Source organism: Mirounga leonina, unplaced genomic scaffold (genome assembly GCF_011800145.1).
Source record: "Mirounga leonina isolate KUSES-001 unplaced genomic scaffold, KU_Mleo_1.0 Mir_173, whole genome shotgun sequence".
Classification (NCBI taxonomy): Eukaryota; Metazoa; Chordata; class Mammalia; order Carnivora; family Phocidae; genus Mirounga; species Mirounga leonina.
Window position 1 is genome coordinate 64,444,938 of NW_023270447.1, and position 13,985 is coordinate 64,458,922.

Genomic DNA, 13,985 nt, shown 5'->3' on the forward strand with positions numbered 1-13,985 from the left:
GATGTGGGGCTCGATCCCAGCACCCTGGGATCATGACCTGAGCCGAAGGCAACCGCTTAACCGACTGAGCCACCCAGGCGCCCCTGCTGTATTGATTTTAAAAAATATTCTTCTTTATGTGTTTCATGTTCGATACTTTTACTGCCATGTCTTCATGTTCACTAATCTTTTCTTCTGCACTAATGTGCCATTAAACTCAACCAGTGTATTTTTCATCTTAGACATTGTAGTTTTCTTTAGAAATTTGAGTGTTTTCTATCTTGTGGGTCTCTACTTAATTTTTGGACAGATAGTATATAGTTGTATTTATTGCCATTATTGGCTAAAACTTACACTTGTGTCAGTTTGGGAGGTTTTAATTGATTTTTCTTTTTATTATGGGTCATATTTTCCTGTTTCTTTTCATGTCTGACCATTTTTGTTTGGATGCTAGGCATTTAACCTTTGGATGGTGGATATAGTATTCCTATAAATATCCCTAAATTTGTTCTGGAACACAGTTATTTGGAAGTAGTTTGAAACTTCGTGGTAAAATTTGCTAGGCAAAACTGTGTTTTTGAGTCATGTTTAGTGCTAATTAATACCCACTACTGGTGTAGGACCCTTCTGTGTACTTTATGCAATGCCCCATGAATTATGAAGTTTTTTGGTTTGGAAAGTTACTTAGCCTCTCTGGTGCTGGGTGAGCAAAGCTACTTGCTCTTCCCTCTACTCCTTTCTGGTGGTTCTTTCCTTGGCTTAGGTAATTTCCTCATGTGCTCCTCTCTGGAGTTCTTTCTGTGCTGCTCCTTCCTCTCTGGTGCACTGTCTTGCAAACTACAGCTGCCTAGGACTATCTGGACTTTAAACGCTATCTCATCAACTTAAAGTTTACGGAGATCTACCTGGTTTCCCCCTTCATGCATTGTAACCTGTAATCTCTGTCAAGGCAGTAAGCTGGGCAATCAGACAACTCACCTATTTCTTGTCTCTTAGGGTTCACTGTCCTTTGTTATCTGATGTCCAGTATCTTGGAGATCAATGTTTCATATATTTTGTCCAGTGCTTTTAGCTGTTTCAAGCAGGAGAAAATCTTGTCCTTGTTATTTCATCATGGCCAGAAGTGGACATTTGTATCTGTGTTTTAAAAATAAATTACTCATATGATTAAGGCAACCACTCCAGCCCTAGTCTGAAAGCTGACATTTGAGGACCATCCCCTAAACCTATTGGACTACTCACTGATTTTTAGTCATCCATATACCTTTGTTTCTATGTCTTTGCTTTTCCAGTTCCCTAAGTCCTGAATACTTTCTCCTCCTTTGTTTTCCTTCCAAATCTTAAAGGTATTTTAGAGTTTAATCAAAATGCTATATCTTCCTTCTCAGAGTAGCAAGGCTTCCACCTCTGCTGAAAAAAATCATTTTTTCCTAAGTGCTTCCATAGCAAATTCATTACATTAAGAAATCATAGTAGTTCTGTTCTGCATCTTATAATTGTTTACTCATCTGTTTGTAAGATTCTTAAGGCCACTTTGTCTTTCTTGCACAAAGCAAGCATTACATTGTATCCTAAGGAATGAAATAGAGCCTTAAAAGCAAATAACTAAGTAGTACAACAAAGCAGTAGAGAGAGAACATCTTAGAGTTTGCATAAGGTGGTTTTAAAGTCTTGTTTTGGTTCAGGCAATCTAAGATTGGGTTGAAAAATAGGTTTCCTCTTGTTTGGTGAATCTGATAGAATACTTTGTTGAGAAGGGTTCTGAGGCCACATATTTACTCCCTGAGAAAGCCAGCCATTAGATAATAAGATGTTGGAATGTCTCAGGTATTGTGTTAGTTTTGGCTAAATGTGTGCAGTATTTTGAAACAATAGCTAACAAGTACATAACACATGTCAGGCAGTGTTCTATGCATGATGCACATCTCAAATCATTTACTTCCCCTGACAATGCATTGAGGTAAGTTCTATTAATATCCTCTTTATGTAGGGAAACTAGGGCACAGACAGGTTAAGAAACTTGTTCAAGTCACACAGCTGGTAATTTCGGCTCTAGAGTTTGTGCTCTTGGTCCCTGTTATACTGTCCTCATATTGAGCATTTAATGTTTCAGAAAAATTGAGGTAGTTAGCTCACATAGCTATACTTTTAAAGTATGGAAGGGACAAACAAAATAAACTTGTTGCTTGTTAATATGATAACGGTCCAAACTTTCCAACTTCTGCCTTAGATTAGAAAGATTTATCTTTCACAATTCTTACAGTTACGTGTGATCCTTTGTGTTTTCTTTCTTTAGGGTCCCTTGCCAGCTCCATTTTTGACCCACTCAGATATCTTGTGGGTGCTTCAGGAGGAGTCTATGCTCTGATGGGAGGCTATTTTATGAATGTTCTGGTGGTAAGAACTTTGGGAATGGAATCTATGGATTTTTTTTCTTTTAAAGAATAACTGGTATTTGGATCAGGGAATCTTCATCATGTTTACTGAGCACTCATCTTCCTTCTGGGCACCAGAATTTTCCTTTCATATTTTATCTTTATTTTTTTTCCTGATTTCAAAAGTGATGAATACCAAAAAATTTTTTTTTAACTTGAAAAACAGTCAAAATCTCAAATATAGTATCTGTTAACAGTTTGATATACATCCTTTCAGACCTTTTTCTAGATGTATTCAAAATCCTGCCAAAATTAAGGCTACAAAAATGGATCCGCTATTGAAGATACTGTTCTACATCTTTTTTTTTTTTTAAGATTTTATTTATTTAACAGAGAGAGCACAAGCAGAGGGAGAGAGAGGGAAAAGCAGGCTCCCTGCTGAGCAAGGCGCCCGATGTGGGACTTGATCCCAGGACCCTGGGATCATGACCCAGGCTGAAGGCAGCCGCTTAACCGACTGAGCCACCCAGGTGTCCCTATACTGTTCTACATCTTAACATAGAGTTATCTTGACCCCACCTACCCATATCACTACACAGAAATCCATTTCAGTCTCTTCAAGTGCCCCACAGCACATTATATAGCTGTACCCTGATTTAATCCTTCAATGAAAAAAAAATTGGGCTGACTTCATCTATTCACACTTGTGGATAATGCTGTAAGGATGTTCTCTTACATTTATCTTTTTGCATTTGTGTGTGTGTGTTGGTAGGATAAATTCCTAGAAGTGGATTTACTGGGTGAAGGCTTTAAATTTTCATAGATAAATGCCAAATTGCCCTCCAAAGTTGGCATACCATTTTATACGCCCATGATATAGTATGTAAGAATGTCAACCACTTTTCAAAACAGTGTTAAATTCTGACTAGTTCTTAAACCCTTTAACCATATAGGTATAATTTAAAAATATTCTAGGAGGAAAATATGAAGCAATTACAAAACTATTCCAAGAATAGAAGCTATTTAGAAAAATGTTTTTCAAACTTTGGATTGCAACCCATTAGTGGTTGTGAACACAGTTTAAGGAATTGTGTCCAAAAATTAAACAAAAAGAGGGGCACCTGGTGGGCTCAGTAGGCAGAGGTCTTGGGGTCTTGAGTTCAAGCCCCATATTGGGCATGGAGCCTACTTAAAGTAATAAAAAATTTTTAAAAAGTTAAAAAGAAAAAAATTTAAAAAGTTTCAGTCTGTATCACATGTAATACTGTTTGACTTATGTGTGTACTGGATTTTTATGTAAATTGTTTCTTAGTGTAGGTTGTGACCACAACAGTTTAAAAATAATTGATTTAGAATAAACATGGGTATTTCAGTGTCTTTCCTCTTTTGGAAGAGAGTTAATATATTGAAAGGGAAGAGAGAACTAACTCAGTAAAGTGGAGATGTCTTTCTGATTCAGTTTTTTTTTTTTTTTGAAGATTTTATTTGATTTTTTTAAAAGATTTTATTTATTTATTTGACAAAAAGAGACACAGTGAGAGAGGGAACACAAGCAGGGGGAGTGGGAGAGGGAGAAGCAGGCTTCCCGCCGAGCAGGGAGCCTGATGCGGGGCTCGACCCCAGGACCCCGGGATCATGATATGAGCCGTAGGCAGACGCTTAACGATTGAGCCACCCAGGTGCCCCCCTATTTATTTATTTGAGAGAGAGAAAGAGATAGAGAGAGAGAGGACATGAGCTGGGGGGGAGGGGCAGAGGGAGAGGGAGAAGCAGACTCCCCACTGAGCAGGGAGCCTAATGGGCGGCTTGATCCCAGGACCCCAAGATCACAACCTGAGCTGAAGGCAGACACGACTGAGCCACCCAGGTGCCCCTGACTTAGTAGTTCTTTAGTAACACAGGAGGGTACTGTAAGCTGGACTGAGATTTTCTTTTTAAAAGATTTATTTATTTATTTTGGAGAGAGAAAGAGAGAAAGAACAGGGGGAGGGGCAGAGGGAGAGAGAATCTCAAGCAGACTCCCCTGCTGAGCACAGAGCCCCACACAGAGCTTGATCTCACGATCCCAAGATCATGTATGGCCTGAGCTGAAATCAAGAGTTGGACACCCAACTGACTGAGACAGTCAGGTGCCCCGGACTGAGATTTTTCAAAGCTAAAATGAAACTTTATTTTTTTAACCAATATTTTAAATTTTTTTGAAATTATCTAAAAGAATTAATACCCAGATTTTAACTAACTCCTGTTTGGAAAGAGGATAAAGTATTGAATGAATATTAACCAAAAAAACCTTAGAAATATTTCATCAGACTTAGTTTGACAGCATCTATCTATCTATCTATCTATCTATCTATCTATCTATCTATCTATCTCTATGACATGTTAAGTATTGATTTCATATTACTGATACTTAGATTTTTTCCTAATACAATTATGTCTAGTTCACATCATGAAATTAAATATTGATTTTGTTCCCTAAAGTGCAACAGCGTTGTACTTCCCAAATACATTTGAAAACTGGGCTGCAACAGTATTGCTTTATTTTGTAAATATCTGACACTCAAACTTTCATCTTCAGATGAAGAGAGTACAGTTGAGGGTTCATTTGCCAATAGATAGCTTATATTATTTTTATTTATCTCTTTGCAAGAATTTTCGAGAAATGATTCCTGCCTTGGGAATTGTCAGACTACTGATCATCATCCTTATAAGTAAGTTTGTTTTGTGAACCCTTTGCACCTATCATTTTATCGGTTTGACCTCCAGAGGGGCTCACTTTCCCTAAACACTAGCATGGAGTGACAAAGAATTGTGGCTCCACAGCCCTAAGCAGAAAGGTAAATGGCAAGGTTTTCACAGACCCCCGTGGGTGGTTTTTAGAGGTGCCTCAGGAATGAGTTTTTGCTTTTTGTTTCTTTCTGCAGTGGGGGAAGTCAAGAGAGTAGAGCTTTAGGTACTCTGTCTACTTTAACCACAATAGCTTCACTTATGTTTCCTCATTCATACATTGGATTTTGGGTTGTTCTCATTCATACAATGGACTCTGTATATGATTTTGTCTGAAACGGGGAAAGCTTGAAAACCACGGACATAATCTATTTTCTTCCAAAATTTTTACATTTTCGGATTAAAAAAAAAACTGAACTAGGATCTAAGCATGGAGTGATGGCTGAGGGTTGAAGACAGGAGCAGAGGGTGAAGGAACGGAGAGGTCAAGGAACTAGCAGGATGGTGAATGTGGCTTTTGAAATCTCCAAGAATTAGCATAGAATTACATGCTGAAGGAATTTAGGAAGAGTGCTCAATCTGGAGAGGAGGCGGAACTTTAGCTGAGTCTGAACGTCATGGGAGATTTTGGGTGGTGGCAGGCCACACTGGGTAGAAGAAAAAGGAGCTAAGGCCGGACTAGTAACTCGTGTTTCTGGACCTGCTCCGGCGGAAGCTGTAGTCGCACGGAGGAGGGTGGGGAGAAGGCAGACCCTGGGGTCAGACGGTAGGGTCGCATCTGAAGGCCAAGATGGAGGCGATACTTGATAAAACCCAAGACTTCGGCTGTCCACATGGTAAGAAGAAATGGTCCTGCTAATTGGTATCAAGAGTTCAATTATCTGCATTGCTGGGAATAGGGCCAACTACCTCTGAAGAAAGAGATTAAATCAGTCTCTTTCCAGTTTATGGACAGTTTAGCAGTAAAAACAATATTTCATCCTGAGAAAGATAAGTGACTTATTTATAGGTTACACATACTCTTCTGTAATAGTTTTGTCCATAAGAAATTGAAAATGTGAGAGTAAGTTGTGAGCACAGAAAGGAAAGCAAGTGTCTGGAGTTAATGAGGAAAGTCACTGGGGCGCAGAGCTGCCACCTGGGCTGTTAAGCATCACAACCGGGACCAAGGGACAAGTCCCGTGACCAAAACATGTTGCTACACACAGGTTACCTGGTTTTCGATCTGTTTCCTTTAGGACAATTATGAATGACTTTGTAAAATGACCCCAAACCCTTGATGGGGAAATGGTTTTAATACTCTTCAATGTTGGAGTAAAAACCCTTTCCTTATGCACAGGGAGTCTCCAAAAATAGTTTATGTAACATTATGTCATTCCTGAGGTAAGTAATAAAGTCACTTTATTTTACAGAGTAGCTAAGACCCGTTAACATTAACCTTCCCCACTCCCTGGCATGGGCCACTTCTAAACGTTCTTTGGCCTGGTTTACCTACTGTTGAAGATGAGGCAAGTTACAACACACGCCAGATTAACAAAATACAAGTATATTTTTAGTTTAAATACACTTCCTTGGGGAAGTGTATAGGTAAAAAAAGGTAAATTATTATTCTTAATTATGAAGGACAATTGGCCTGAAGGACCTTCCTTCATGAAGCCTTCTTGTTGGATGTGTCTACTAACAAGGCAACTGAGCTTCCTTTTTGAAAGAGGACATCTCACATGTTCACCCTTCAAAAAAAATCCGTATAAAGGCAACTCTCTTAAAATCAGTGTCAAATTTTTAGCAAGGACAGTAACTTGGTTTATTGGGAGGGAAGACATGTCTCAGTGTAGCTAATGCAGCAGACGTAGAAGCAAACTCCCCTAGGAAGCAGAAGGAGCCGGGCAGAGAGATGCAGAAAGGGCATGATCAGAGAGAAAGTGGTTGGAGGAACGGACGTGCTAAGGGTTACAAGAACTTTTTGAGAGGAGGCCTCCTCCTCTGGATGACTAGGCCAGAGTAATAAGAACCTTCCTAGTTCTGTCTCTGTGTTATTTATTTACACTGGATTAGGAAATACAAATGATGACTGAAAATACAACACAACCACATTTGTCCAGCATGTTGTGTAATAGTCATTCACAGTTAAATTAATATTGAGTACTTCCTTGACCTCAATTCCCATCTAGTCACTTGAACATCAATCAATACAGTATTGAAAGGGAAACTAGCCACAACACAGGGTCCTGATGCTATTTTCCCAAAGGCAAGGACTAGGTCTTCCCATCTCCGGGGACACAGTGGCTTACTAAGTGGAGCACAGGGAGTTGGGGGATGGCTGTGGAATGTGACAGCTACACGAGATGTTTCCAAGTGCAGGGCACATGGAGGCGGAATTCTTCTAGGCCACGAAACCCTGGAAGCTCCTTTTGCATCATGGATCTGACTTATTGGAAGAAGGTCTGAGTTCTGGCTCTCACTGTTCCATTGGAGAATGTGGACTCATCTCCTTACTTGGCCCATCATCAGTACTCTGGTGGTACTTAGAGGCAGTTAGTGTGGTAGGTGAGAGGGGTGCCCACATAGCCAGACTTCTTAAGGTTCAAATCCTGCCCCTGCATCTGAGCTGTGTGGCCTTGGACAAGTACTTACCCTCTGTGTTTTGGTTTCCTTATGGATAAGATGCCACCATCATTCCTCACTTGGATTGGTGCCATATAGTTGATCTAGCTGGTCTTCTGCTCCTGTCCTTGCTCCCTTACATTCCTTCCTGTATAGCAGCCAGAATGATCTTTTAAAAGCATAAGTGGAATCATGTCACTCCTTTGCTCAAAAGCTTTCAAAGGTTTCCTACCACTTGGAGTCAAAGTCCTTACAGTGGTCCATAAAGCCCCTACGTGATTTGTCCCCTGCTCCTTGCCTATCATTTTATCCCTAATTGTAGTCCAGAATCACCTGGAGTTCTTGTTAAAACACAGACTTCTGACCTTATCTTCAGAGTTTCTGGTACAAGTCTGGGGTGGGCCTGAGAAGTTTAATTTCTAGTAAGTTCCCAGGTGAATGTTACTGTTGCTCTTGGAGGGGCAGGGAGTCACACTTTGAAAACCACCCATCCAGCTAGCACAGCTGCTCTGGTCTTCCTCCAGCACATTGGGCACATTCCTGCCTCAGGAACTTTGCACTTGCTCTTCCCTCTGCCTGGAAGACTCTTACTTCAGATGTCAGCATTGCTTGCTCTCTTATCTCTGCCAAATGTCATATTCTCAGTGAGATTGTCCCTGACTCTATTAAAAATCACACCCTACTCCCAGCATTCCTAATCCTCCTTCCTCTCTCTGCATTTTGTCCATTTGCTGTACTCTTTGTTTTATGTTTTACTAATTTGTTTGAGAGCTTCCCCCAACAGACCGTCAGCTCCATGAGGCAGGGCTGTCTCATCTGTTCACTGCAGTATCTCTACCACCTAGAACGGTGCCTGGCGCACAAAAGATAACCACTCAGTACATGTGGGATGAATAAATCTGTCAAGCGGGATGATATTTCATAGGGTCCTCGTGAGGATTAGTGAATTGATACTCATAAAGCTCTTACAGTAGCACCTGGTACAGAGTGAGTCCCCATAAATGTTAGTTGCTACCGTGACTAGAAGAGAACCCAAAACATCTGGTGCATTGTTGTGGCAATCCTGGGGCTTCATCAGCTTGTTTTTCTTTCTAGTTTTGTCGGATATGGGATTTGCTCTCTATAGAAGGTTCTTTGTCCCTGCAAACGGGTCACCGGTGAGTTCAGTTTATTATTTTTTCAACAAGAACTTGTTTACCTATCATACCAATAGCTAAAAAGGGTCATTGAATAGGGGCAATAAGTCTGTGATTTAGGGCAGCCAGATTTCCATTTGGAAGATAAACAAATTCCTGAGGAAATCAGACTTTTGGATTGTCCTTTTCACTTAACTCTCTCAGAGACCTGACTGTCGTCAGCTCTATTTCTTTGCACTTGCCCTCCTGGTGGCTCCTGGGAGCAAAACAGGAGAGAAGGGATTTCACTGTCCACAGAGAATAAAAAGCAGATTGGAGAACAGCAATGAAAATTTGGGTCCAGATGAATTTGCAGGATTAAAAAAAAAAAACTGACTGAGATTTCCAGTTTTGTTGTTATTAGTCTTTGAATTGGGTAGTTTGTTTGTATATTTGTGTGTATACGTCAGCTGTATTTTCATCCTGACATTCCATTTATGTGGGGTCAGACGCGGCTCCTACAGAGATCCCTTGTGGTAATGCAACACATTCTCTTGACATATAGAACCATCCAGAATGTGATGGTGACAGAGAATGAGAAACAATGGCTCGGTCCTGTGCACTCGGAGAGTTGATGAAATGACATTTTTTAGCTCTGCATGTTTTCAGAACATCTCTCTGCATATGGGAGTTTTGTGTCTCTTTTGCTTCACCTCCTTGTCCTTCAGGCTTTTAAGGCTCTTGTTTGACTCTGATGGCATTTGTGTTTTAGGAAGAGGGATGCAACTGAAATATACAATTAGCATTTTCTTCACTTATTTTCATTTCTCCCCTTTTCCTCCCAAGGTGTCTTTTGCAGCCCACATTGCAGGTGGATTCGCTGGAATGTCCATAGGTTACACTGTGTTTAGCTGCTTTGATCAGGCATTGCTGAAGGATCCGAGATTTTGGATAGCAATTGCAGCTTATTTTGCTTGTGTCTTATTTGCTGTGTTTTTCAACATTTTCCTCTCCCCAGCAAACTGACCTGCCTCTAATATAAACCAAGTAATACAAAGAGCCATCTGGGAAAAAACTGAAGTCTATGAAGAGACAAGTCCTTGCAAATGCTAACAATTTTTTAAAGAGGTCAGAACACGACTGAAGTCCTCAGTTGCAAAGACTGTTTACAAAAGGGGTTAGGGTTTAGGTAAGGGGCTTCTGAACGCAGAGGGAGGGAAAAGGAAGAGAGAAAAGGGGAGGGATGGAAAAAGCAGGATTGGCTCTTTCCAGACATGTGGTGTGCATTGTAGGGATACTCTAAGAGACTTGCTCTCCTTGGAGGATATATAGTAGAGACTGCTTGATAGAATCTACAAATACCTGTACTGTTCTGATAATAAAAACTTTTCATACCTGTGCCAGACTATTGATAATCACTTTCTATCACTGTTGGGGTGGATAGATCACTGTTTGGGGTGCTTTATATACATTATTGTTAATCTTTTCAACAACCCAGAAATGTAGCTATTACTCTCTATCTAGAGAGGACAACATGAAAACTCATTAAAAAAATCAAGTAACTTGTCTAAGAGGGCACAGGATTTAAAGGTTGGTAATGACTCGAAAGTCCATATTCTCCTCCCCTACCGGTCTAATGAGGCTATGTGCCCCAAATACTGAAAGCTGAGAGTATCGTGGGAGTATAGGAGCAAACATTTCTGTGAGTACGCCATAAATGGTAGAAGTATCTTATAAAAGAAGACTGAAAATTTTCTGGACTGCCAGTTTAAGATTCTAGAAGTGTGTCTAGGATCCCAAGGAACCTAGAACTAGCTTTCTGGTGCATACTGGGTACCTGGACTCTGGATTCTCATCCTTTACGTGGCTAGTGGCTCTCCTGGGAGTGGGTAGGATTTATTTACATAGGGTAAAATGTCAAATCTGAAAGCTGAGAAGCCTGTCTCCTTTCTTATTATAGAACCTAGGTTATTGGCTTTTTCTTTTTTTTTTTAAGTAGGCTCCATGTCTGGGAACCTGGGTGGCTCACTCTTGATTTTGGCTCAGGTCATGATCCAGGGTCTCGGGACTATGGGTTTTAACAGGATAAATGAGATTATACTACACGTGTTGCTCTGTACCTTGCTTTACAATGTGATGCTGGAGACCTTCATTCTCTGAGTTGCCAGATGATAAAGATGTATTGTGGTTATTTAACCACGGCTCTACTGGACACTGTTGATTTTGTACTATTATCGACAGTGCTATGTGAACTTCCTAGTACGTGTAGGATGCCTTTGAGTATGTTTGCTGAATGAATATTTTAAGCATCCACAAGCAGAAATGCTGTTAATTTTGATAGATTTAAACTGCCTTTTAAGTAGTGCATCCATTTATATTCTTACTGACAGATGTTAGTAAGTTTCCTTATACTTTTGCCAAAAGCAGGTATTGTAAATCTTTGAAAAATCTGCATTTTGATAGTTAAAAAATAATACTTCATTTAAATTTTATTTGTCTAACTACTGAGGCTTAGTGTTTTTCAAGTTTATTAATAATTTATATATTACACATATGTAATTTATATAATATACAAATATGAATATATATGTATAACTTTTTCCCTGTGAAATAGTTGCATTGAATCTGAAAAGTATCTATTAATTGGCAAAGAGCCCAGAGAAGGGGTGTCTGGCTGGCTCAGTCTGTAGAGCATGCCACTCTTGATCTCAGGGTTGTAAGTTCAAGCCTCATGTTGGGGAGTAGAGATTACTTAAAAATAAAAAATCTTAAAGAAAAAAAAAAAAAAGCCCAGAGAAGAAATAGTCATCTGTCATGTCCAACCCATCAGGTCACTAGCTCTGAAGAGAGACCTTTAATGACCTAAACGGAAATGTAATTGTTCATAACAGAAAACTAGATAGAGAAACAGAATTCATCGAATTATGAAACTGTTTTTAGGGGCGCCTGGGTGGCTCAGTTGGTTGAGCGACTGCCTTCAGCTCAGGTCATGATCCTGGAGTCCCAGGATCGAGTGCCACATCAGGCTCCCTGCTCAGCAGTGAGTTTGCTTCTCCTTCTGACCCTCCCGCCTCTCATTCTCTCTCTCTCTCTCATTCATAAATAAATAAATAAATAAGAAACTGTTTTTAGTCAGAAAGAGTTTTTGGTACTAGAAACATGGTTCACATTATAATTGGGTTCCCCAGGGGGCAAAATTACTGTAAAAAAAAAAAGCATACAAACATCTGGTGTTTTAAATGTGATGTCTCTGAATTATAGAGGAACCATCTATTCAGCTTAATTTGGGGCTCATAACTTTAGTCTTCTAAACTGCTGTGTTATTAGAAATATTGGAAATATTCTTTATTTGTCCCGTCCAATAAAGTAGCCACAAGGCACATGTAGCTCTTAAATTTTAATTAAAATTAAATAAGATTAAAAAAAACCTCAGTTCCTGTGTTACACAAGTCATGATGCAAGTGCCCAATGGCTCTATGTAGCTAGTGGCTACCTTATTGGACAGTGCAGAGAGAGTCTTTCAACACTGTTGCAAAAGTTCTATTGGACAGAGTGGTTTTAGAAGCACAAACATGAGCGCAAATGGATTTTAGCCGATGGCTGACTCACTGCACTGAATTGAACTGCTCTGCACCTGCAAAGGGACACTTCAGAGAACAAGCATGATTTGCTTCTCAGATTTATCTAAACAGGTTTGTGTTAATCTCTGTTTTAGCAAATTAAGAAAGAGTTGTTTGAAATGTTTTTATTTTTTGCTTTCGAATTCTATGGGATTGAGTCTAGGTAGACTAGTATTCATGTCATTTATGAAAGCTTCAGAACCTAAGATTTGTAGCTAAATAATTTACTGCCCCTTCTTTCAGGAAATACTATGCTTTTGCACCTTAAGGGAAAAAAATTATTATTTTTTTGTGATTATAGAAGTGCTCATGGTAAAAACAAATTAAAATACATATAATTATAAAAAAATAAGTCAATTGTAATCACACCACCCAGAGATGATCATAGTTAATATCTTGATGAATTTCCTTCTAGGCTTTTTATATGCATCTCTACATATAAACAAATATATAATTATGGGGTCATACTGTTCTATTTTATAAACTGAAACAATATGTTAAATGTCTTTTTATATTAGTATTTATTTATCATTTTTACTGGTTGCATAGTTCCATACTATAGATGCACTATTATTTATTAAGTACAATACTGTCTTTCTTGTATTGATAATTATTTTGGACAGTTTCAATTTGTGATTATTATAAACAACATGAATGATACCATTGCTTACACTTTAAAGTGTTTTGGATTGTTGGATCAAAGAATATATTATTATTAACATAATAAAGTTAAATAGAAATTTTCTCTCAGAAATACAACTAAATTTTAGAAGGTTGATGCTTTTGTAAATCTTTTCAAGTGAATGAAGCTTTAGAAAAGGAACTAAAGACTTTAGAATCAGTTATTTAAAAAGCCCAAACTATCACTATTTGACATACCTAATTTAAATAAACATTTAAGAGAAAACAGATGATTTCCTAATGTTTCTTTCATGCAAATCTTAAGTGCACCCAAAGAGGAAAAAAATAACAGTTTAGTAGAATAGGACCTGACTTTAGAGCCACACTGATTTTCAATGTCAGTTCCAACTGTGTGACCTTTGGTAATTAAAGATTTTATTTATTTATTTGGTGGGGGAAGGGCAGAGGAAGAGGGAGAGAGAGAGAGTCCCAAGCAGACTCTGCGCTCAGTGCAGAGGCGGACCTGAGGCTTGAACCCACAACCCTGAGATCATGACCTGAGCCAAAATCAAGAGTTGGATGTTTAGCCAACTGAGCCACCCAGCTGCCTCAACCTTGGATAATTTAGGTGTGCCTCAGTTTCCTCATCTGTAAACTGGGGAAACAACATACCTACCTCATAAGGCTTTTGTGATGAACATATCATTTAGCTATAGTATCCCAGTATTGTACTTAATTGTGTAACATTTCCCTTTATATAAGGGATATAGAACACATATTGATATTTTGAAGGAAAGTTATGAAAACATTCCTCTTTTTATCTTTCCTGTGGGATATATTTCCTCTTAGATACATTAGGATATCTACCTTAATGTGGAATGTACTTCTTGATAATCCAAGCATCTAAATTATAACTAGCCTGACTGCTCCTTCTAAAAAAGCAA

At 39.0% G+C, this 13,985-nt stretch overlaps 1 protein-coding gene and 1 long non-coding RNA gene across 5 annotated transcripts in view; one reads left to right on the plus strand and one right to left on the minus strand.

The window, feature by feature from the left end:
• RHBDL2 (rhomboid like 2) overlaps nt 1–10,335 on the plus strand; it is a 47,831-nt gene extending 37,496 nt beyond the window's left edge. The window contains exons 5-8 of the mRNA XM_035018981.1: nt 2,276–2,376; nt 5,005–5,065; nt 8,781–8,842; nt 9,647–10,335. Of these exons, the coding sequence (XP_034874872.1) occupies nt 2,276–2,376; nt 5,005–5,065; nt 8,781–8,842; nt 9,647–9,826 (404 nt within the window). The 3' untranslated portion in view covers nt 9,827–10,335. The remainder of the gene's footprint in view (nt 1–2,275; nt 2,377–5,004; nt 5,066–8,780; nt 8,843–9,646) is intronic.
• LOC118019597 overlaps nt 1–13,985 on the minus strand; it is a 48,583-nt gene that overhangs the window by 30,143 nt on the left and 4,455 nt on the right. For 3 of the 4 annotated variants that reach the window (XR_004681715.1, XR_004681716.1, XR_004681713.1), the window contains exon 2: nt 958–1,116. This is a non-coding gene — a long non-coding RNA (uncharacterized LOC118019597). Of the gene's footprint in view, nt 1–957; nt 1,117–7,715; nt 7,855–13,985 lie in introns of all 4 variants that reach the window. The other variant, XR_004681714.1, reaches the window with a different exon arrangement.